The sequence below is a fragment of the Rhinopithecus roxellana genome, chromosome 13 (assembly GCF_007565055.1).
Source record: "Rhinopithecus roxellana isolate Shanxi Qingling chromosome 13, ASM756505v1, whole genome shotgun sequence".
Classification (NCBI taxonomy): Eukaryota; Metazoa; Chordata; class Mammalia; order Primates; family Cercopithecidae; genus Rhinopithecus; species Rhinopithecus roxellana.
In genome coordinates, this window is record NC_044561.1 from 102,235,809 (window position 1) to 102,261,080 (window position 25,272).

General features: G+C 45.3%; 1 protein-coding gene and 1 long non-coding RNA gene across 5 annotated transcripts in view; one reads left to right on the top strand and one right to left on the bottom strand.

Moving 5' to 3' along the window:
* FKBP1A (FKBP prolyl isomerase 1A) lies at positions 1 to 24,519 on the top strand. Of its 4 annotated transcripts, XM_010361306.2 has the most exons (5): positions 1 to 205; positions 283 to 330; positions 17,707 to 17,819; positions 20,894 to 21,058; positions 23,405 to 24,519. In XM_010361306.2, the coding sequence occupies exons 1-4, from the start codon at positions 169 to 171 to the stop codon at positions 21,020 to 21,022; spliced, it is 327 nt and encodes a 108-aa protein (XP_010359608.1). In that variant the 5' UTR covers positions 1 to 168; the 3' UTR covers positions 21,023 to 21,058; positions 23,405 to 24,519. The 4 variants fall into 4 exon arrangements, with proteins under 4 accessions (XP_010359608.1, XP_010359609.1, XP_030770070.1 ...); XM_010361307.2 differs by lacking the exon at positions 17,707 to 17,819; XM_030914210.1 differs by lacking the exons at positions 20,894 to 21,058; positions 23,405 to 24,519 and adding an exon at positions 20,089 to 20,887 and having other exon boundaries at positions 9 to 205.
* Positions 14,075 to 25,272, bottom strand: part of LOC115892685 — a 55,295-nt gene continuing 44,097 nt past the window's right edge. Inside the window, exons 3-4 of the long non-coding RNA XR_004052569.1 lie at positions 20,066 to 20,146; positions 14,075 to 16,686 (exon numbers count right to left, since the gene is read on the bottom strand). This is a non-coding gene — a long non-coding RNA (uncharacterized LOC115892685). The remainder of the gene's footprint in view (positions 16,687 to 20,065; positions 20,147 to 25,272) is intronic.

A 25,272-nucleotide genomic window follows, 5' to 3' on the forward strand; every position in this document is an offset into this window, starting at 1 on the left:
GGGACGTGCGCGCCGTGTGGGGCGCGCACGCAGGGCTGGGCGTGAGGGGGCGTGCGCGTGCGCAGGCGACGAGCCGAGGGACTAGGCAGAGCCGTGGAGCCGCCGCCAGGTCGCTGTCGGTCCACGCCGCCCGTCGCGCTGCCCGCCCGCTGAGCGTCCGCCGCCGCCATGGGAGTGCAGGTGGAAACCATCTCCCCAGGAGACGGTGAGTAGTGGCGCGCGGCGGCCCGGAGTACCGCCGCCGCGCGCATCCGCTCACCGTGCCCGTCTCTGTCTCCTCAGGGCGCACCTTCCCGAAGCGCGGCCAGACCTGCGTGGTGCACTACACCGGTGAGTCGGGGGCCAGGCGGGGTGGGGGCCTGGGCCACAGTCCCCAGCCCGGGTGCGGCTGGCCGCCAAGGCCTGGGGGCCCGGGGCGTGGCGGCTGCGAGGCCCGCATGGCCTGAGGCTGAGGCCTGGGCGGTGGCTCGGGCAGCCTCGGGCTTGCGGAACCCAGGCGGGTCTGAATCGGCTGTTGTGAGCGTTGGCTGCGGGCTAGGCGTTATCTAGCCCATCAGAAGCATTTCTGCACCTTAGATACAGCCCTTATGCCCACTGCACAGATGAGGAAACTGAGGCTTGGCGAGACGAAGTCACTTTTCCAAGGTCACACTTTAAGGAATGGTCAGAGCTGTGGCCTGGGACCATTAGGAAGGATTTGTACCATTTCTGTGCCCCTGTCCCCACTTCCATCCCTCCCTTCACTGGAGATAAGGACGAGGTAATTCCTAGTCTGCAGAGCTGCTGCTTCCTCCGGGGAACTCGGAATTCGGCCCTTTGCCGCGGGGTGGGGAAACATCCCACTTCCTAAGTCATTGCTTTGGCTCTTCCTGGCCTTCGGAGAAGTAGAGCTGCATGGCCTTTTTCCGTCTTTTTACTTTTGAGCCACTTACAAACCCAAGGCTTAGTGGTAGCGATGGCTCAGGCTGACCGAAAGCTGCACGTGTAATTTAGTCCCCCAGCTCTTCTAAAAGTAGAGACTTTTCTCATCTCCATTTTAAAGATAAAGAATCTGAAGGCTAATAAACAGTGATAATATAAGCCAAAGGAAATTTTAGACACCTCCCCCTCCCCAGCCAGAATTCAAACATCAGAGTCGTGTGCCTTGGGACCGTCTTTTACTCCTTGCCCTTACAAGGGCGTCCTGGTTTGTATGGACCGGGGGAAGGCGAGAGCTGAGTTGGCGGAGACTCGGTGTCTGTGGGCTGTTGGTCCTGCAAGGGTGGGAGTGATTGGTGTAGCCACAGTTGTTGATACGAATAACCTTCCCTCCCCCTCCTCCTTCCCCTTTCTCAACCTTCCCACCCTTTCCTCTGTTCCTCCTCCTCCTCCTGTTTTCCTACTCCCTCTCCTTCTCTTCCTCCTCCTGAGTAGTAGGCTGTGGGCAGTTTTGGCCAAGTTGCTCGCGAATAAACTCCACCTTTCCCTTCCAAATCATGGAAACATGGAGGGATCCCTCTATTCAGGGAAATGACTTTCAAGGGAAAGAGGAAAAGGCAGCCAACATCCCTCCTCCCATGCCCTTTTATTTCTGTGGCCCTTCTCCATGGGTAGAAGTGGGGGCAGGAGGTAGAAGTTAAGGACTAGCACTTTAAAAATGCTGCCAAAGGAGGAGTTACTGAAACCCATCTTTGTCGGGAGCAGTCTCATGTCTGTGAAAGAATCTGAAAAGTGCTTTTGATGTTTTAGATAGCTGTCCTTGTAGGCCACAGTCAGCACCTGAGCCTGGGAGGTCTGGTAGATGAAAGTGCATCCGTTTGGTGATTTTTGATCCGAAGGATGAGAAGAATAACCATTTACAGTGCCGGGGTGAGTGGGCAGTTCATTCAGTTCTGCAGCCAACTGGGGCAAAGACTGGGACTCCAGCCGTGAGGAGCTGCCTTCTGCCGCACCCCTCCCCACCCTAGCTTGTACATAGCCACACTAGGGTGCTTGGCAGCATGTGTCCCACTCCCACGTCTGCCCCTCATGCTCACCCATGTTCTGGTGCTGCCAACGGGACTGGACCCCAGCGTGTAGGCAGTGCCGCACTTCATGCCTCTTGGTGAAATATCCCCACACAGCATGTCTGGAGCCTTTTCCTATGAGAACAGATGGTCATGAGACCCAGAACACCATCAGGGTTTCCAGTGCCTCTTGAAGTCTGTGTTTTCCTCGTGGGTGGCACCGACCCACATGTTCCCAGAACAGCAGCAGGACCCTGGCGTGCATTAGGACAAAAGCTTTCTTTTTTGTGTCGTTTTGATAAGCCCTATAAAGACGCCTTAGTGAGAAGCCAGCTCTGCCTCATGCTCACAGAATAGACTGTTTTCGAGCAGGCTGGCGGCTTTGTTCCCGTGGGTCTTTGTCACCAGCCTCCCAGGAATAACCTGTTTGAGACCTGTGGGGGCGTGAGAGGAGTAGGTAGGCACTGTGAGATCTCATCTGTAGCAGTTAAGGCTTTTAAGTCACTGGGAACAGAATCCATCCTGGGGGAACATGATCAGAAGATGGAGATTATCATAAACGTTTTAGGGGTTTTCAAAGGCAGAAGCCCACTGGGCCCCAAGAAGATAAAAGAAAATCATGATGCACCTAGTTCTCATCTCTGTTTTTTGGCGTTGTTTGCTTGTTGTTTTGTTTGCTGCCTGACTGCCTCAGTAGTCTCCTGTTAAGAGATTTGTGTTTTTCTGCTTCTCCCAACCTGTGGGTGGTGGAAGTCCCCTGCATGCTCACCCCTCCCCATGCCCAGCTTCCCTGTCTTCTTTTGAGTATCTGGCTCAGATTTCTTGGCTGTCATTCTGATTGTTACTTTTCCTGAGAAGGAGAGTTTGAGTAAGGTGAACACTCTTGATCCGGTCAGCTCTTGCCAGGTGTCCACTACTGCTGATTTGGGCATGGGTCCAGAGAAAGAGGGATGGAAGTAAGGTGGCCAGAATCCCCCCTTAGCCATCACAGGTGTGCAAAGCACAGACTGACCTTTACCACATGGATGCTTTAAATGCCACTAATGGCTGTCAATCACCTTGATGCCACTCTCAAGGGTCCCTCTGGTGACTTCCGTGACCTAGCAGAGCACAGCATGAGCAAGGCCTCAGGAAGGCGTGCACAACCTCTGTGATACCAGAGGGAAAATACAAAGTTCACTATCACCAGCTAAGCATCTCCTAGGAGCATGACAGGCATTGAGGTGGGAGGGAGGGGGTGGAAAGGTAACCTGCCAAGTAAGTGCCTTTAGGAGCCAGTGAATTCTCACGGCGCTTCCCTGCTGCCTCCAGTAGCTTTGTCATCTTTACTGTTGAGCTTGTCCTGGCACACAGCTAGGTTTAGACCTCTTTTACTTACTTCAGCAGGCCGTGTGCCTGCCATTGTGAGAGCAAACTCAAGGGGATTGAAGGAATGTTTTCTTTTTTCTTCTTAAAAAGTAACTGTAACTGGGATTTTTGTCCTTCGGATCAGGTTTAAGTCAGGTGTAGCCTCCCGGCTTCTAACTGGGACAAACCGAGAGCCCCTCAACCTCATGTCCTCGGGAGGTTGACTGGAGGGCTGCTGAGGCTCGCAGGGCAGGTGTGGCCACTTTGCTGCAGTCTCCCTCAAACCCCTTGCTTTTCCTTAGCTTCGTCCCCCCTCTCCTCTGCTTTATTCCATCCACTCCCTTGCTAGGTATCTCTTGGTTGGTGATCTGTCTGGAGGGAGGCTCACGCTCAGCAGAGATGCCTCAGATGGCTTCCCCTGATGCGTGCTGTCTTGAGGCACACAGGCTGTAACTGTTGGGGCAGGGCTGCAGCAAGACCATTTGCCTTCCCACAGCACATATTTTTTGAGCAACAGCAGCAAGCCAGGCTCTAGGGACGTGGCTAGTGAACTAAATAGACAAAGACCTGATCTGGTGGGGCTTTGCTTATGATGAGGAGACTGACAGTATGGCCATGGGGCACATCAGGTGGTAAGAAGCACTGTGGAGAGATTAAAGCAGAGTGAGGGATGGGAGGGGAAGTTGGCTGCTTTTCGTGAGGGTGATTGAAAAAGGCCTCTGAAAAAGTGACATTTTAACATTCACTCAAAGGTAGTTGGAGAGGGAGCTGTGGGGCTGTCTAGAAGAGTATCCCAGGAAGAGGGAAGAGCTAGTGCAAGACCCTGAGGCTGGAGCCTGCTCTGTGCATTAGAGGAACAGCAAGAAGACCGGTGTGTTAGAGGAATAGGAAGTGGATTGTATGAGAGGGTATGTGGCAGGAGATGAGAGGATGGTGGAGCCTTGTTGGTTGTTATAAAAATGTTGCCTTTTTCTTTTTTTTTGAGACTGAGTCTAGCTTTGTTGCCCAGGCTGGAGTGCAGTGGTGCGATCTCAGCTCACTGCAAGCTCTGCCTCCCAGGTTCATGCCATTCTCCTGCCTCAGCCTCCTGAGTAGCTGGGGTTACAGGCGCCTGCCACCACGCCCAGCTAATTTTTTTTTTTTTTGTATTTTTAGTAGAGATGGGGTTTCACCGTGTTAGCTAGGATGTTCTCGATCTCCTGACCTCGTGGTCTGCCTGCCTCAGCCTCCCAAAGTGCTGGGATTATAGGCGTGAGCCACCGCACCCGGCCAACGTTGCCTTTTTCTAACTCACGTGGGAGCCATTGGCTGGCTTGGATTTTAACAGCCCCCTCTCCTTCTGGCTACTATGTGGACAATGGGCTTTTGGGGACAAAGGCAGAAACAGGACACTGATTGTATCCCAGGTGTGTAGAGTGCCAGCTCAGGCAGTGGGCAGAAGTGGTGCCAGGTGGACAGTGATCCCCAAAGAGGATGTGGGTTCTTTGCTGTGTTCTGATCTTGGCCCTGCCATATAACAGGCTATGAGAGCTTGAACAAATTGTCCCATAGCTCCCAGCTTCCACATGCTGTCTATAAAATGGGAGGAATGATGCCTGCTGTGAAGCAGATGCCTATTGAGACTACCCAGTTGTCTCCAAAGTGTTGCTCTTTTTTAAAACCACAGTTCCATTGAGCCTCACTCATCGCAGTTGTTATGTCTAATCTCAGGCCAGAAGGGTCCTTACACTGTTTTTTTCTTAATAACCCTGATTTCTTCAAAGAGAGCGGGCTAGTTATAGAATACTCCACATCTGTCTTACTGTTTTCTCATGGTATTGTTTAACTTGTTCCCTGCCTTGATTTTCTGAACGGGATGTTTAATATTTTAAATGTCTGAATAGATTCGGTTTAAACTTTTAGTGTGAGTACTTCATCCTCAGCACACATGGGAAACATCACTAGTTGTGACGCTAAATTCTATCTTTTTTGTAAAGGAACATTTTTCCCTTTGCAATTAGCAGTGATTTGTGGAGTGCCTAGGTAACCATAGATGGTCTCTTGCTCATCAGCCTTTCATCTAGTGGTGTTTACACCGTCTGATAATTCTCCCCTGAAGAAGTAATTGGCATTCACAAAGTGTTGATTTATAAAATTCCTTCACTCTTTCTAAATTTGTTAGCTGTTATTCTTCTATAAGATAAGGTAAAGCTAATTCTTTCCCTTTAAATACCAATTTTTATTTTTTGAGACAGTGTCTCTGTCACTCAGGCTGGAATGCAGTGGCTTGATTTTGGCTCACTGTAGCCTTGACCTCCCAGACGCCCATCCCGGCCTCCCATCCGGCCTTCCGAATAGTTGGGCCTACAGGCGCATGCCACCTGTCCTAATTTTTGTAGTTTTTGTAGAGACGGGGTTTCACCAGGTTTCCCAGGCTAGTCTCAAACTCCTGGCCTCAAGTGATCCACGCTCCTTAGCCTCCCAAAGTGCTGGGAGTACAGACATGAGCCACCGTTCCCACCCTTTAATTACCAGTTTTTAAAATGAAAAATGAATGTCAACTGATGGGGTGTTGCCATTCCCAGTGGGGGCAAGTGACTTTTTCCCCCTCTATTTGCTTTTACTGTACTATGGGCTCAAAATTTTTGTCAGGGCCTTCAGATCAGTGATACCCATTACTCTTTTTGATGCTAATATCATCCTAAATTTGGCCAGTAGGAGCCCTTCAAGCTGGCTCCAGTACCTTTTTGAGCTCCCACCATTCCTTCATCCATTTCTCGGTTTCACTACTCTAGTCCAATTGTCAGCCATCTTTCAAAGATCTCTAGTTCCTTTCAGTGGGGTCCATGACCTTTTTTTTTTTTTTTTTGCTAACAGCTTTATTGAATATAATTTACATACCATAAATTCACCTATTTACTCACAGATGTTTTAACTAGAACATTTTTAGTGCTTAAACTGATTTTTATGAAGTACTGAGGGGTTTATTGTATCCATAAACTGGAAATCATTTGTCTGCCTTGGAATTTTCTCTAAAAATATTGTCACCTGCTATTTCCCATGGAAGAAGCCAAGGTTATTATGAATAACTTAATCACATAGCATCCAGTTCTCCCTTTGGTGCTCATGGCGACATTTGTTTATTTTTACTTAAATTTTTTCTTCTGTTTTTTTGTTTTGTTCTCCTGCTAAGAAGCTTAACCAAGTCTCTGCATTCCCTCTCCTGGACCCCTTTGATTTTGACCAGGTGTATTCTAGCAGTGCAGAAAGTCAGGGAGGTAGAAATAACCAGTTCCTAGATGCTACTGTCTCTTCCTGTTATATTTACTCTTCCTCTCCCAGGAGCTCAAGCTACTTTGGCCTGCGTTCCTCAAATGCTCCAAGCCTTTTTCCACATGGAGGTCTCTGCCCCTTTGCTTAGGTGCCACCACACTGCTGCCACTCCCCACTGCATGACAGGCTCTTTTCTGTTCTTTATAGCACAGTTTAAGTAACACTTCGCATGCGTACATGCATGCTTCTAATTCTGCAACAATGCACCCATCTATTTTCTTAGCCCCCATCATAGTCAGGATCCATGTAGTTAAACATCTACTTACTGTTTCCCCAACAGACTGCAGGCTCCAGGAGGCCAGACCCACACTAGTGTTGTTCTCCAGGGTCTCCCCATCAGTCTTGGCATAGAGTAGCTATTCAGTGACTGAATGAATGGCCAGTTAGGACCAGGCATTCCCTCAGTCACTCAGTGAATATATAGGGAGCTGGGCAAAGCCTCAGTGTTGCTCTTAAGGTGCTTACCCTGTAGGGAATGGTCAGTTACAATGAAAGTACCTCAAGCAATCTATACCTATAGGCTAGAACTTCTTGGAGGAAGTGCCATCTGGTTTTGGTGTGTATGGTGCAGTCAGGCAGGAGGAAAGCATCTTCCAAGTATATACACAGGTCAGGAGGAGAAAAGGGTACCTTTGATTTTTCTGTAAGTACTTGATGAATGTCTGCTATGTGCAAGACACTGTCCTGGCTACCAATAATTTAGGAGTGAAGAAGACACAGTTCCTGCCTTCATCTTACAGTGTAGTGGAAAAGACATAATAAATGTGATTAATAAGCAAGACTTGTGTATAAGCTAGTAAGTGTTAAGGAGGGAATAGGAAAAGGTTGAGATTTTAGATAGATTGGCAAAGGCCTCAATGAGAAAGTGATATTTGAGCAAAGACTTGAAGGAGGTAAGGATGTAACCTATGTGACTATTTGAGCAATATGATTTTAGGCAGAGAGAACAGCAAATGCAAAGGCCCACGGGTGGGGGTATCCCTGGTGTGTATGTAGAACATAAGGAAGCAATGTTCTGGGACTGGAGAAGTATGAGAGTAATCAGAGGTGAAGTCAGAGGGATGGTGGTAGGAGCGGAGGCTTGACAGCTCTTAGAGTGTCTTGTAGGCCATTTTAGGAGCTTTATCTCTTGAGATGGGGAGTCACAGGAGTTTTTTTAGCCGAGGGATAGTAGGGTCTGGCTGCTGTGTCAGGTTTAAACTAGGAGAGCAAGGGCAGAAGAAGAGAGACCAGGGAGGGAGTTGTAATAATAGTCTGTAACAGAGGTCCGGAACTCATGCTTTTAACCGTTATACCCTATAGAAACTGCATATTTCTACCACCTCCAGCTAGCTACTGTTAAGTGGTATTTCTTTCTCTTTTTTTTGGAGATGGAGTCTCACCCCGTCGCCCAGGCTGGAGTGCAGTGGTGCAATCTTGGCTTGCTGCAACCTCTGCCTCCCAGGTTCAAGCAATTCTCCTGCCTCAGCCTCCCAAGTAGCTGGGACTACAGGCACACACTACCATGCCCGGCCAATTTTTTGTATTTTAGTAGAGACAGGGTTTCACCGTGTTGCCCAGGCTGGTCTCAAACTCCTGAGCTCAGGCAATCCACCTGCTTCAGCCTCCCAAAGTGCTAGGATTACAGGTGTGAGCCACCGCGGCCAGCCTAGTGGTATTTCTTTCTCCCCCTCCCCATGCAATATAATGTGGTAGTAGCCCCTCTTACTTATATTGTGATTAAAATGGAAAATGGAGAGACACACCCACAGGGCATGCATTCTGGTCTGTTCTTTTTATTGCCATTGGATCCTGCATATTCTTCCCATCACGGGTCCTGCCTTTGAAAATACACTTTTGGTTATAGGATCTAAAGGGATTTAGCCAAAGGTTAGAAGCATTTCCATACCATATATGGGAAATGTGCTTGCACTGTTTGTGATCTCAGGAAAATGATGGTGAGAGTGAGCTGGTTCCCTCTTTGGGTAGACACTTGGACCTTTGGTCATACCCTTCACTCGTAAGGAGTTCTCAGAATGCCACTTCAGGGAGGTTGTGCTGGAATGCAGCCACAGAGACCCAGAAATGGAATAAGAATGTAAGATTTGAATTTGTATCTTTTGCCTATCTAAATGGAGAATCCCTTTTTACCCATCATGATTGAGACAAGTAGGTAGTTGGTACGCTAACATAAAAGTGACATGCCTTCTATAAACATTTTATTTGAAACCCTAACATAAATCATTTGCTAAAGGACTATGTCTTTATCTTTGAGTATGGCTCTGCTAGTGGAGTTTTCCATCACAGTTCTAGCAAAAACCAATTTGACTTTTTTTAAAGTAGAGCAAAGACTATTGTGAGAACATTTAAAAACCAAACCTCTCCAGATTTTTAAGATTTCTTTCTCTAAATGTAGTCTCCCATATGATTCACTAGCAATAGTTTTTTAGTGACTTGCCTTTATTGAGTCTTTCCCAGCAGTCAGCTAGAACCATTGTTTGTATTCACACTCATTTTATTGATTTACATACTATTTAATCATATTATGTTTAACACAGTAAATATAGCTACCATAAATGTGTTTGGGGACAAACACAGCTAACCACTCCTCCCTTTGTGAAGCTAGAACTCATGTGGGAATGAAGGAGTGATCATGAGCTAGAGACTAAAGCATGAGGGGAGTGCTCTTCACCATGCTGGGTTACGAAGGCTTTGAGTTTTATGAGTCTCCAAGTAAGGCAGCTAAGTAAAAGGTGGTTAAGAGAGCTTCTGTATCTAATAAGAAGAAGAGGGAAAGCAAACAGCTAAACCCATTAGACCTGGAGCTGTACACTCATCTGGGAATGGCTTCAAATGCAAAGCTGCAGAAAAATACTGGCTCCCCCATACCTCCATCCATTCAACCATTACATTTTTTTTTTTTTTTAAGAGACAGAGTCTTGTTCCGTTGCCCAGGCCGGAGTGCACTTGCGCACTCATAGCTCACTGTAACCTCAAACGTCTGGGCTCTAGCGATCTTTCCACTTCATCCACTCAAGTAGCTAGGACCATGTCCGGCTAATTTTTTTTTTTTTAATTTTTTGCAGAAACAGGATTGGGGACATGAGTCTTGCTGTGTTGCCCAGGCTGGTCGCAAACTCATGCCAGTCTCAAACTCCTGGCCTCAAGTGATTCTCCTGCCTTGACCTTCCAAAGCACTGGGATTACAGGCATGAGCCTCCTCCGCAGCTAGCCTCATTGTACTTTTTGTCATTAAGAAACTCACCTGCGTGTTGAAAGTAGAAGTCCTTTGTCCCTCTCCAAACTATAAATGGCAAGGACTTTATTTTATTTTGAAGGTTTGGGGCTTAGGATATTCTGGTTTTTTGTTATGTTTGATATTTGGTTTAGTTTAATCGTTGTTGTTTTTTAATCTTGAAACTTCTCATATTTTGGTCCCTGTAAAATGCGGCCTATAGGAAACACTCCTGCAAAGATTCATGAGCAACTACAAGTAGTGAAGCCGTAAGTCTGTAGAGGTGCCTTCTTTAGTCCTGTTTCCTTACCCAGTAGAAGGTATATGGGACTCTGCCCTTCCCCAAAGCAGAGGACCCTGGAAGTGACTCCATTTCTGTTGGGTTACTAGTGAAATAATATCCCAGTGGTCCTTGTGAATCTCCAGGTCTCGAGTCTTAACCACTGCTTCAGTGGCTTGAGCCAGCCACCAGGAACACAGTCCGGGGATACTTTGCTGCTCAGGAGCTGCTGGCCAGGTCTCCCTCTGCTGATTCCTTGATAAGCAACAGGAAAGAGCAGGCTGCTGTGTGGTAGACAGACCTGAGACTCTCTGCAGAGTCTTGTTTTTTAAACCCTTTGCTCCCTTTTCAAGGGTTTCAGTTCGGGCGGAGACCCAGGCGAAGATGACATCAACAGCCTTTGTATGCAGCCATAGCTTTGGCTCCTCTCATGGTCTTGTACTTTTAACTGGAGCACATTTTCACATTTTTTCTCACTGATTAGTAATTAAAGGCGCTTAAAGACAAGACTACCATTCTGTGATTACCCCTCGTATTCTTGTTACCATATAGGGATGAAGATCTAAATATGAAGGCCTCATGCTTGTCCTTCTGATTCTTTAAAATCATGCAAGTAAAGCAAATCCAAGAGTACTCTTGAGTACCAGCACCACAGTGCCACCAGGACACAGAACGCAGGCCAGGTCTGTGAGCTTGGGCTGCATTCAGTCAGGAGAGCCAAGACTATATACTTGAAATCAAGAATATGGAGCTATTCCAGGCAGTTTCTTAGGCATGAGTTATAGGCTTGTATGACCAGGAATGAAATCGGCCAATTCTGCAGTTAGAAGGCAATGCTTATGATGTTTTATCCTGAGTGGCCTTTAGAGTTTAAAGACTGTCAGCTGTCGCATCTGCACTGTAACCTCAGTTGCCTTCTCTCAGCAGGGCACGCTTTCTCTAGGAAATTATGGCACTAACTTGGCAGGTGGTTTCACTGTTTAAGGGCTCCAACTCCTGGCACAAGTGATCTCCAGAGCTAAAATTGGAGCAACTGCTGAGACTTGACTTGCTTCCTGCTTTACCTGTTCCCTCCCCAAAGAGAGGAAGCACTTTTCATTCATTGCCAGTGTGGATGTAGGAGCTAAACATATACAGGATTTTAGTAAATGCCACTGCCTACTTTTTTTTCTTTTCCTTTTTTAAAAAAGTTATTGAGGCATGATTGAAATCCAATATACTGCACATTTTTAAAATGTACAGCTTCGTAAATTTTGATGTGTCATTGTTCCCCTTTGAATTCACCCCCCTTACCTTCCTGTCACAACTACTGATGTGCTTTTTTGTCAGTGTAGATTCGTTGCGGTTTCTCAAGTTTTATATAAATGGAATCATACAGTATGTTCTCTTTTGTCTGCCTTCTTTCACTTGGTATAATTATTTTGAGATTCATCTGTATTGTCCAATGTATCAATTGTTTGTTCCTTTTTGTTGCTAAATAATTTTCTATATATAGATATTTGTATTTACCACCGTTGGTAGATGTTTGGGTTATAGTTTTTGGCTATTGCTAATAAATCTGCGTTGAACATTTGTGTACAAGTCTTTCTGTGGACATAGCCTGTTATTTCACTTGGATAAATACTCAAGATTAGAATGGTTGGGTCATATGGGGAGGTGTATGTTTAACTTAACTATCAAGCTGTTTTCTGAAGCTTTATGTTATATTCCCACTAGCAGTGTATGAGAATTCCAGTTCCTTCACATCCTCACTAATACCTGTCGTGGTCAGTCTTTTTAGCTTTACTCATTCTAATCAGTGGTGGTAGACGCATTTCCTAGTGGTTTTAATTTGCATTGAAGAATGTCTAGCATCTTTTCATATGCTTACCTGCCCTCTGTCTTTTTCAATGAAGTATCTGTTCAAATCTTTAGCCCTTTTTTATTAGTTTTCTTAATTGTTGAATTTTGGTGGTTTGTTATATTCTGGATATAAGTCCTGTATCAAATATGTACTTTGCAAAAGTTTTCTCCCAGTGTATGGCTTGTTTTTCATTTTCTTAACAGTGCTTTTTAAAGTACAAAAATTGTTTTATTTTGATGAAGTTCAACTTACTCTTTTATAGATAGTGCTTTTTGACATCATACTAAGAAATCTTCGCCTAACTCAGGGTCACAAAGATGTCTTTCCTATGTTTTCTTTTATAAATTTGATAGGTTTAGTACTTAACATTTAGGTCTAGGATCCATTTTGAGTTAATGCTTGATAATGGTGTAAAGTTTTTACTGTGTTATGTGTGGATATTTTGTCATTTTAGCCCAATGTAATTTTCATCTCAGATATTGTAGTTTTCATCTCTGAAAGTTGGAGTCTTATGGTCCTCCTCTACTAATTCTAACATTGTGTTAGTTCTGGGTTGCTTTCAATTGATTGATATGTCTCCTCATTGTGGGTCCTGTTTTCTGCCTCTCTGCGTGCCTGGTAATCTTTGGATGCCAGACAGTGTGAATTTTACCTTTTGGGGTGCTGGATATTTTTATTCCTATGCATTTACCTGAGTTTTATACCGAGAAGCATTTAAGTTACTTGGAAACCATTTGATGCTTGTGAGTCTTGCTTTTGGGATTTGTTAGGTAGGTCTAGAGTTCAGTTTAGGGCTGATTATTTCCTACTATAGGCAAGATCTTCCTGAGTATTCTGTCCAGTGCTGCGTCAATCATGAACTTCTCCAGTTTGACTGGGGGTAATAAGCAGTAATCGCAGCCCTGTGTGAGCGCTGGATACTGTTCCTCTAAGCCTTTTGGATAGTTCTTTTCCTAGCCTTGAGTAGTTCCCTCAGATACATGCACTGAGAGGGACTCTGCTGAATACTCAAAGAGGACCCTCTGCAGGGATCTCTGTATAGCTCTCTCCTGCTGGTACTCTGTCCTGTGGACTCTAGGTGCCTTGAGCTCCACTCCAGGTCCCTCTCCCTAGAAAATCCCAAGGATATAGGGCTGGCCTTGTTTCCCATGTCTCAGGATTGTTGTTCTTCATTACAGATGTCTGGTGTGCTATACACCATCGTTGTAGCTATTCTGTCTAGGTGGTTTTTAGGTTTTTGTGGGACTTTTTGCAGGGAGGAAGGGGCTGGTTGGTTGTTGGTTGTTTCAGGAACAAATCTGATCCCTGTCCTCCACCGTGACCAGAAATGGAAGTTCTCACTACCTGTTTTGACATTATAGACTGAACAGCAGAATTCCTACCCCTGAAAATACTAGATGCATACTCATTCCAGCTTAACAAACACTGCTTTCACCTTCTCCCCCAGCTTGACAACTTACGGCCGTAGATAGGTGGCCTGTTCCTCCCCACTGGGGAAGCCTTCCTTCTCCTTGTCCTATAGCTTGTGCCAGTTGTGTGACACCCACTTAATTACACACCACCCCACTCATTTCTGGGGATTATTGTTTAGCTTTCGGACTTGATTGTGGGAAATCCTCTCCTTGGACTTGAGGAACCCCAACACCACTGCCACCACCCACCCCTTCCCTGTGAAGATCTCTCCTTAGAAAGTAGATGAGATTGACAGTTGGTGACTGTGGTCTGAAATTCTGGAGCAAGGCTCATGCCCCTTTCCCAGGGACAACAGAGCATCCAAAATAGCATAGGAAAATTAAGATCCTAGGCAAAGGTCCTGCTTAAAGCTCCTTTACTTAGAAATCCTGCTTCCTGGCTTTTATGGTTTTAAGATACTAGGGAGAGGCTTGCCCCTCAGTGTCCAAGATAGGCTTAAGAGAGCTGGGGTTAGACAGGCATCCTCACACAGAGCCAGAGTTTCCACTGAAGAACATACACATCTCCATGCTGGCTCAGCAGCAGATTCAGGCTGTGTCCCGCCTTGTGCTCCTAGTCTGGTACCAGTCAGAGAGTTGAAGTATCTCACCTCAGGCAAAGCAACATTGATACATTGATGCATGTAGTGTCTGGAGGTTGCCTGGCATTGCATTTGATCAGGGATAAAAAGGAAGTTTAGGGAGTCTGTCTCAGTACCCTGTGGTTTTCATTACAATCAAAATACAGTCTTGCACAGGTCAGGGCCGGGTTCAAGTCTGGCAAGAAATAGGCTAATTTTTTTATAGGTATACCGTACTTTTCAAATTGTGGATTATGAACCATTAATGTATCATGAAATAAATTTAGTGGGTCACAATCAGCATTCTTTTTAAAAATGAGAAGTATATTCCATGTAGTAACTTACATGTAAATTTTGTTTATACACAGACAAAATGTGGGTATGTGTAGTGGGTCCTGACATGAGACACTGATCTCATTGTCACAGATCGGGGATAGCTCTTTGTAGTTTTGGTTGTTGAGTTCCATTTGTTATTCCTCTCGTGACAGCACTATGTTATAGTGTGCTCACTAAATGTCAAATAAAGGTTAACCTCACGCCAGTTGTGTTCATTTGGCTGCAGGTAGCTGAAGACCCAATGTAAGGCAAAGCAGACTTCTTTATTTTTGTAAGACTTTATTAAGAGCAGTTTTAGATTCTCAGCAAAATTGAGAGGTAAATACAGAGATTTCCCATATATCCCCTGGTCCCAAACATGCGTACCCTCTTTATTATCAACACTGTCCGCTAGAATGGTACATGTGTTGCAATTGACGAACCTGCATTGACACATCATGATTACCCAAAATCCATAGTTTGCATTAGGATTCACTCTTCGTGGTGTACATTCTGTGGGTTTGGACAAGTGTATAATGGCATGTGTCCATTATATATAGTATCATACAGAACATTTTCACTGCCCTAAAAATTCTCTGTGTTCCATCTGTTCTTCCCTCCTTCTACCCCTGACTCCTGGCAATCACTGAGCTGTTGACTGTTACCATAGTTTTACCTTTAGAGCACACTTTCAGTCACCTCAGGACATGAGTCTTGAGGGAAGTGGTTTGGGGCTGACTGAGAGCACTGGAATGACCGCCCTGTGGTATGCCTGGCCTTCTCAGTCACAGGGTGACTGCCATGCTCCAAACATCTTATCTTTACATGACAACATTCAACAGGGGGAGCAGGAACTTTCTTCCTGAGTCTTTGTTTTTCTTTTTACTAATGAGGTAGGACTTTCCTGGAAGATCCCAGTAGACTTCACAGCAGGTAAAGTAGTGCCCAAACTAAGTAGGTGTTAGTGCCCAAACTGGCCCATATGCCTACCCCACACCAGCCCTGGCATAGGGGAAAGGCTTAGATTGATTCCAGTTCATCTGCTGGGCCAGGCTGTTGTTGCTCCTGGGAAGTTGATGTTTAATTAGAAAGGAAGGTGAGAGTGCCACAGCCTTGGTTCCAGGTGGCCCCTATGGGCATGTTTTTCTTAAAATAACACAGACCAGAGAGAAGCTCTTTCTGGTTCTCAATCTTCTTTGTGGCTCACAGGCCCTGCCACTCAGTGGTTCTGATCTTGGGTGGGTTACTGAGCCTTGGAGTTGTTTTCCTTATTTCTGTTACAAGCAGTCTCATGAGGGTGGATGGAAAGGCTCCCTGCCTGGCCAGGGAATGGAGAATCATAGCTGTTGATTGCCTGCTTTCACCCTTACCTCTGAGGTTGGTTGGGTTGGGTTCCATGTAAGAAGTGTAGCTTGAAATGGGTAAAGGCAGTGTGTTTGGTGGGTATTGTGGAGCCTGGAGACTTGTTCCTCTCCCAGGTACTTGTTTATAGAGAACTGTTCAAGTCCTGCCATTAGTCATTTCTTTCATCAGGTGGTGACTGCATTCTGGTAAACGAATGAGCTAAATGCATACCCCAGCTCACCAGTTCAGGGGCACCAGTTCCTTGGAGCAGGTACGGGTCCCCACCCTCCTGTCTACCTTAGTCCTCAGCTCCCAGGTCCAGGCAGCATTAGTACCCATTCTGCCCCCAGGACATCCGTCTCTATGCCTGCTCTGTTAAGATACCACCACCCAACCCCCACCCGTTTCTTACTTTGTTAAAGTCCACATAGTCCAATAGCTGTGATAACGCTACCAATTCATCTGTGCCTCCCCATCCTACTTACAAGTGTTGACACTGTTTTTTAGGTTGGAATTTTGTCAGGATTTTCGTTTTTTCCTAAACTCTTACACAACAGAATTGTAATGTTTTTATGGATTTTCTGAGTAATGCTTAGAACCATGGTGAGTGCCCACCCCCAGTCTTCCAATAAAATCAGTTTTGTGTCCATTATATGTTAACCACTGGCTGACCCTCCAATCTGGGATCCTAATTAGAGAATTTGCAGGAACTCAGTGTCAGCTATCACAATAGGCTGGCAGTGGCTTCCTGAGAAAGCAATGCTGATGGTGTTTTTGAAAAGGAAGTTGCAGATATCTATTGCAGATGTCTGTTCCTCTTTTCTCATAGCATCTCTGGAGTTCCCCTTTTATTGGAAGGCGCGGTTGTGGCTTGTCCCACTTCTGGGAAACTGGGATAGTAGAAGGAGCATGGTATTTGGGTTTCTAATTTATAATGTAGTTTTACTGTTTTGGCAAGCTACTTCACTTCTCCCTGTCTGCCTCAGTTTCTTCATCTGTGAAATGGGGATAGTGCTGTGGAGAAAGAATTGAATTAGTTCACGTGTGGAAAGCGCCTAGCCCATTTAGAGTAACTCAGAGTGGAACTACTGCCCACAGAGTTGCTAGCAGTTGGCTGGGTTTACTGGTTCTTCAAGAGCAACCATTTCAACCTCCTTAGTATTGCTGTTCTCTTCAGTTATCTCTTGTTACAAAGGATTAGCTGTGCAAAAATGAGCACAGATTGTTTTCTGGGGCAGCATTGGATAAAATAAGTGGGATGAATGCTGCACAAATTCTTTCATTTCTCTACTTCAGCCCAGGTTGGTTTTTACTTTTCCCAGGAAAATTATGACAACTCAGGAACCAGACTACAAGGGCCCAGCTTTATGCCCCAGGTTCCCTGTTGGTGTGAGACACTTGGCACTAGAATGCGGGTGAAAGCTTGCCTTACAGCTTCTTCTTATCACATCCCATAGTGCTGACCCACAGCCTGGAGAACAGCAATGTGTGTAGGTCACAATTAGTGTACCACAGAGGAGACCATGGGGGTGACAGATGGTGGAAGGGGATTTGCCTGCACTGAACAACGGCGGAGCAATATATAAACACATTATATGTGAAAGATGATGGGGGTTTTGGGAAGGAATATTGCTTCTTGCACTGTGTTTGACTTCTAGACATTGTGTGCACCTCAAGGGACCACAGTTATTTTTAGTTGGGGAGAAAATCCACAGGGTGCTAGGAGAGTCAGGGCAGGAGAAAGTTTATACTCCCCATCTCCAGAACAAGGTGGGCTGCCACCCACCTCTGGTACATGGAGTCCTTTTGTAGATGACTTAATTTCTTAGAGTCAGGGAAGAGCATTCACAGGTCTGGAGTAGGACTACCCCAACTCCTTATATGCCCAGTGAGGTCACAGGAAACCCTTCCTATGTACCGCAGTTCCTGCCAGACTCTTCAGCACTGGCATCTCTGATGAGTGCTCTGCTGCTGGTCTCTGATTTGCCTTATGTCATTACTCTGTTGCTCATGTTACAGTGGCCTTTTTCACAGGGATGCTTGAAGATGGAAAGAAATTTGATTCCTCCCGGGACAGAAACAAGCCCTTTAAGTTTATGCTAGGCAAGCAGGAGGTGATCCGAGGCTGGGAAGAAGGGGTTGCCCAGGTATGCTCTCTCATTTGTTTTGTTTTGCTTCCTAGTATTTACCTTTTATATTATTTTTATAGGTGGCATATTTCTACGGTTCATAAATAAAAAAAGTGAAAAGTCTCATCCCATCCCATCTGACCAGTATCCCCACAAGAAGCACCTGTTGTTAATGCTTCTTGTACTGTCGTTTAAGCACGTATAAAAACATAACTTTTTTCTTGCTTTCACACACATACTGTTTTGCAGTTTACTTTTTCACTTAATGCATTTTTGACACTCCCAATACCAGTACATGAAAGAAGAGTAGGCTGGGCACGGTGGCTCACGCCTGTAATCCCAGCACTTTGGGAGGCCGAGATGGGTGGATCACCTGAGGTCAGGAGTTCGAGACAAGCCTGGCCAACATGGTGAAACCCCATCTCCACTAAAAATACAATTAGCCGGGCGTGGTGGCAGGTGCCTGTAATCCCAGTTACTTGGGAGGCTGAGGCAGGAGAATCGCTTGAACCTGGGAGGCACAGGTTGCAGTGAGCTGAGATTGCGCCACTGTGCTCCAGCCTGGATGACAAGAGCAAAACTCCATCTCAAAAAAGAGAAAAAAAAAAAAAGAGGAGTAAGCTCTGTTACAGCTGCATAGTATTCCTTTATGTAAGTGTGCTAAAATTTACTTGGCTAGTGCCCTATTAATGAGTATTTGAATCATTTCCAGTATTTTGCTATTATAAACAATGCTGCCTTGTACAGACTTTATTTTCCATGTGTGCACATGTTGCCATAGGACATATTCTCAGAAGTGGGGTTGAGGGGCTCAAAAGCTGTGTGTAGTGTTTTTTGACAGGTCTTGCCAAGTTGCCATCTCTAGGGTTTGCAGTCTGGACTGCCACCACCAGCCTATGAAGGTGCAGTCTCCTCCCAGCCCCAGCATCACAGTGTATTGTTAAATCTTTGGCCTCAGGACAATATGAATAAAAAATGACATCAGTTTTAATTTGTATTTATCTTACTATTAACCATATTTTGTCAGACCACTTCTGAGAGGTCATACTTAGGCAGAAAGTCCTTTTGTTTGTCTTGAGTGTGTTTCCTAATCTCTTTTCTCCCCATTTGTGGAAACAGCTTTTGTTCTGCCAACACTACAAAATTCCCAGGAGACAATAGGGACCCAGGGTTGCCAAATTTTAGTTGGATTCTGTCTTTTCATCAAACCTAGGAATTTTTTCTTGGCTCTAACCAGGTAAAGGGATGTTTTTCAGTGACCTGAGACCCAGGGAACTTTATAATTAGGCTCTGCATGATGGGTAATTAGTCTGCTTCCCTCTCACTGAGGAGAATTAGAAATTTAACCAAGATGAAAAGAGAGATTTCTGTCTCTCTCTTTTCCAGAATACACATTGCTCTACTTCCTCTATAAAATACCACTGATTTATCTCCAAATAAACTGCTCAACTTTCAGGAACTTGAAGCCTTCCCACTCCCAGGTGTCTGGGTTTCTGTTCCTGCAGGGCAGAGGGTTGGCAGTGTGAGGAAGAGGCTTTGTAGTTTACTTCCCTTGGGAAACCTTGCCAACCATAGCTTTTTGCCTCTGTCTCCCTAGTCTGGCTGGCTCTTGGATCTGTAGCCCATCCCCCATCTTGCATGCCAGCCATTGTTCATACCACAACCCATCTTCTATGACTGTTCCAGCATTGGAACAATCACTGCGTTGTATGTATTGAGTGCTGTATCTGCCATCGAGACAGTGTTATCAACATACTTCACTTCCCAGGCTTGGAGAGGCATGGTTGAGTATTGGAGAGATGCCTGACTCCCCCTTTAACTGGTGCTTTGGGGTCAGTCACAGCCCTGTCAATTGTGAGAAGTCTGGGTAGTTTGAGATCTACATAAAATATCTTTTAAATTCTTCACAGCGTATTTTTTCAGCAAGTGAGTTAAAAACACAGGAAGAAGGGGAGATTGACTTGTGCCCCTTTTCCTTTCCTTTTGATATTGTTTTGGTTTTACATGTTTACAGGCATGGAATCCTGCCACAAGGACTATTTTGGCAGCTTTTTTTCATCGATCTTGGACATCTTTTCATGTTAATACATTTAAAGCCACCACTATATTCTTTCTAATGACTAATGTGGATGTGCCTTTGAAACCACTCCTTCTATGATGGACTTTTGAGTTGTTAGCAGAATATTCTGGAAATAGAATTGCTGAGTCAAGGGATATGATTGTTTTGAATTGTACAAGGTAAAGGCATACTTCACTGTCCTTACCACCTTTCTCCAACATGTCCCAGCTTCTGAGGGGAGCAAGAATTAGACACTTCACAGCCTGGAGCTTGCTCTTTATTCATCCTTTATCCAGTGGAGTCGGAAAGCCAGGAACATACACATGGAGACCAAAAGCAAAGATAAGTCAAAAGATGGAAATACTGCAGAGAACCTGGTCACTGTTCAGAAAGTAGAAATTTATACTTATTTGTGTATTTAATTTGAAACTGAAAATATACACAAATATATTTTTTAAAGTAAAAATCTCTCCTTACTGGTCACTCACTATCCATACTGTTCTCCTCACAGCAGAAGTCTGGTATGTCCTACCAAAGATGTTTTCTGTTGTAGGTATATCAATATTTTCACAAATGGTGTACAGTACATGCTATTGTGTAGCCCAGAAAATCATACTGTCTTTTTTGAAGTTTTCCTATATGGAGTATTCCTTTTTCAAGAAGAGCATAGATGTCACTTAATGTGTCCTTTGAGTGACCACTGAAGGACTAGGTGGTGAGACATCTGTAATGTTACCTGCCTAGCATTAGTCATTAAGACTTGGGTAGAAAGGTTGAGGGCCTGACCCTTCTGAGAGTCAAGAGGGGTTTTGAACTGCCATTGGACCTCTTGGAGTGAGATGCAGGGGTCATGGAATCTGACTGCCAACCTCCAGGTCCTGCACAAGGAGGTGGTGATGCCTGTGCAGCTGCAAAGTCACTGGAAAGTCACAACCATCCTGGCCAAGGAACACCTAGGTAAACAGCTCTTGTTCTTACAGAGACAGTTGGGGCGTGTGTCCAGCTGAGTCTGTCTTCCTTGTTCTTTTCACAGATGAGTGTGGGTCAGAGAGCCAAACTGACTATATCTCCAGATTATGCCTATGGTGCCACTGGGCACCCAGGCATCATCCCACCGCATGCCACTCTCGTCTTCGATGTGGAGCTTCTAAAACTGGAATGACAGGAATGGCCTCCTCCGTTAGCTCCCTGTTCTTGGGTAAGAAATGGAACGCTGAAGGGCCCTTCACTACCTTTCCTCCTCCCGTGTTATGCCCAGTGTTTGATGGGCAGCAGAGACAGCAAAAAACACCACAAGGCTGTTTTTCCCCCGCATTCTTTCTGTATTGAGTATCCTTTCATTGTTATTAGTATATGCTTTGAATGTAAAAATTGGTCACCCTAAGGAAAGGAATTGGCTCCTTGTTGAACTCATGGAGATGGCAGCTGTTTAAATGAAGTGTTTTTCTATGTAGTTTATAAATTATAACGGAATTGAGGACTATGGAAATGTAGGCCAAATTTGTAGTGCCAGCATTTTAGTTCTTTGGAAATAAGACTCTTAATGAATGACTTTGTTCTACCCTAGAAGACACAGGGGAAGAAAAAGTCCTCTGAACATGAATATCATGTCCTAGCTTCTGTAGCTCTCTCCTCACTGCCGTTTGTGGTTACTGCCTGTTAGATGGTATGAGGGAGACATTACTGCATCAGTCCACCTGCTCAGGGTCCACACCCAGGACACTTGAGGCCCCCAAGCCAGCTTGTTATCAGTGCATGAAGTGGAGAAATGAAGCCAGAGGATACTTGTGAAGTTGAAAGGATGCTCTTAGATCAGACAGTTCTAGGAAGGGATCTCATGGACCTCTGCATCACTTTTATTGTGCAATAGTAAGGAGACGGCCAGAGAGAAAGGCCTTACTCAAGGTCACATCCAGGCAATGGCAAAGTAGGACCAGATCCTGTTTGCTGATTTTCCCCTCTTCTACCCTCATTTCTTAGGAACTAAACTCAGTATCCTTTTTTTTTTGAGACAGAGTCTTGCTCTGCCACCCAGGCTGGAGTGCAGTGGCCGGATCTCAGCTCACTGCAAGCTCTGCCTCCCAGGTTTTTTACACCATTCTCCTGCCTCAGCCTCCCGAGTAGCTGGGACTACAGGCGCCCGCCTTGTCGCCTGGCTAGTTTTTTGTATTTTTAAGTAGAGACAGGGTTTCACCGTATTAGCCAGGATGGTCTCGATCTCCTGACCTCGTGATCCGCCCGTCTCGGCCTCCCAAAGTGCTGGGATTACAGGCTTGAGCCACCGCGCCCGGCCTAAACTCAGTATCCTAATAGCACATAGCTTTCATGTAAGTGTTAGAATCATTAAGCACATGAATGCTATTGGCTTCCTTCCAACTGGCCCCAGACCTTTATATTTGCTCCCCTCCTGCCATAGGAACCAGAGGGCCACAGCCAAGGCCTGGGTGAGGACACTTTTGTTTAAAAGCCACAACAAATGGCTGCCATCCTATTTGTGATGGCAGTCAGAGCTACTTGCAACCTTGTCCTGTTGTGCACTTACATGTAAATTTTGTTTATACACAGACAAAATGCGGGTATGTGTAAGTGGAGGGGCTTTTTTAACTGTTTTTCTCAGTTTGAACCACACATACCTCGGTAATACAGGCCTGGTTAAGTTTGATAACTCTGGTTTCTTCACCTGTCATTGCTGCTGGGAGGGAATCCCTGGCACTTTACAGAGAGCCTTTGTCTGCCCAAAGGTCTACACCTAGGCCAAACTCCCTTTCCTGTTCTTTGAGAGCTGAGTCATTTTTTGAACATAACTGTACTCGAGGGAGCCTTGGAATTATTTTCCTGGTTGGGAACAGGCTTTCTGTAAACTTGATGAGGTAGAGGGAGGGGAGAGAGGGATAAAGGCTACAAGCCACCCTGAGTAACCCTCCCAACCCACTGCCAAAGAATGTTTCAGCTTCTTGCAAGAGTCTGGAAGGAAAGTCCAAGGGTAAACCCAGAAAGTTTTAAGTTGAGTGAATGCATGAATATTGGCGATATTTTCCTAGTATACTCAACATTATGAGTGACCAGTTAATTCTCAGTCTGGACTGCACATTAGAGTCACCAGGGAAATTTTTAAGACTTTCCTGATGCCCAGGTCAAACCCTAAGCCAGTTAATCATAATCACTGGGAGCAGAACCCAGGCATTTAGAGTTTTTTAAAGCCGCCAGGTGATGTCTATATGTAGCACAGTTGGAGACCCAATGACAGTGGGGAACTGTATTGTCAGCAGCATGGGTAGACAGCCCTCCTGCTGTCCTTAGCAAGGCAAACTTAACCTTAGATTAAAAACCAAACACACACATCAATTTAAGCAGAAAGTTTGTTTCACCTGGGACCCAGCCCAAGGCCTTCTGGCTGTCTCCAGCTGGAATAGAAGTGGCTTGGTCTCAGACTGCTCAGCTGTTGGGGAAGGGATTTGGCGTGGCAGATGGCATCGTGGCTGCCACCACTGCACACAAAGAACACTGAGTTGCTGGAAACTCACAGATTTTCTGTCCCCAACAGATCTGCCATGGAGGGATCTGGTGCCTCCAGACGTGTGCACATGAATCCATGTGGAGCTTTTCCTGGTGTTCCACTCCACTCTGTATAGACATCTGCCCTGACTGAATGTGTTCTGTCACTCAGCTTTGCTTCTGACACCTCCGTTTCCTCTTCCCCTTTCTCCTCGTATGTGTGTTTACCTAAACTATATGCCATAAACCTCAAGTTATTCATTTTATTTTGTTTTCATTTTGGGGTGAAGATTCAGTTTCAGTCTTTTGGATATAGGTTTCCAGTTAAGTACATGGTCAGGTATTAACAGCACAAGTGATAGGTTAATGTTAGAATAGGAATTGGTGTTGGGGGGGTTTGCAAGAATATTTTATTTTAATTTTTTGGATGAAATTTTTATCTATTATATATTAAACATTCTTGCTGCTGCGCTGCAAAGCCATAGCAGATTTGAGGCGCTGTTGAGGACTGAATTATTCTCCAAGTTGAGAGATGTCCTTGGGTTAAATTAAAAGCCCTACCTAAAACTGAGGTGGGAATGGGGAGAGCCTTTGCCTCCACCATTCCCACCCCATCCTCCCCTTAAACCCTCTGCCTTTGAAAGCAGATCATGTTCACTGCGATGCTGGACACTACAGGTATCTGTCCCTGGGCCAGCAGGGACCTCTGAAGCCTTCTTTGTGGCCTGGTTTATTTTTTTTGTTTTTATTTTTTTTCATCCTGTGGTTTTTCTAATGGACTTTCAGGAATTTTGTAATCTCATAACTTTCCAAGCTCCACCACTATCTAAATCTTAAGAACTTTAATTGACAGTTTCAATTGAAGGTGCTGTTTGTAGACTTAACACCCAGTGAAAGCCCAGCCATCATGACAAATCCTTGAATGTTCTCTTAAGAAAATGATGCTGGTCATCGCAGCTTCAGCATCTCCTGTTTTTTGATGCTTGGCTCCCTCTGCTGATCTCAGAGTTTCCTGGCTTTTCTTCCCTCAGCCCCTTCTCACCCCTTTGCTGTCCTGTGTAGTGATTTGGTGAGAGAAATCGTTGCTGCCCCCTCCCCCCAGCACCATATATGAGTCTCAAATTTTATTATTGCAATAAAAGTGCTTTATGCCGGCTTTTCTCAGCTCTGTGTCATGGTGGTTATTTTCGAGTGCCTCCCCTGCCATTTGGTGCAGGGGGATGGGGTTGGGCAGGGTGAAGGAGGGTGGCAGTGGGGATGTAGTTTCAAGATTGTGTCTTGGCAGAAGAATGCAGCAGGGAACATCCTTCCTCACTGGCTATTAAGGGGTTGGGGTTCAGAGGAGGAGGGGGAATGTGGGGTAGGTTTGCATCAAAGGAACTACCTGAAGGGCAAGCTGGGATAGTCAGGGAACATCCCCTCCCCTGTTACCAAATGTTTATTAAATATGTGTTCTGGGTAGAGCACTATGCTGGGTGTTCTTGGGTTACAGAGAAGTGGGAGGTACAACACACTTTCGAGAAGTGAGTCACAGTCCACTTGGAGATGTGCTACAAGCAACTGCAAGCAAATTAATGAAGACATACGAAGAGAGGGTTCTGATTTTAAATTGGTATTCCTCAGTAACATTTAGTGTAGAAAGACAGTCCTGTGGAGAGGCTGTGTAGTTGCAGTAGCTTCTCTGGACCCTGCCCTGGGTGCCAGTAACACCCTGCCCTTACTGAGAGTTCTGGAGACCGTCAAAAATGCTCCCACACCTTTCTAGACACCTTCCAAAATTGCCCAGGTTGAGAACCATTGATTTTAAATAGGAAATTATTCAAGAGGTTGCTTAATGGCTTTCTAAGTTCTTTTGTTAATTTATAATTTTTAGAGTGCCAGAGTCATATTCCAGAGTCATATCTTACTGTCCCCAAC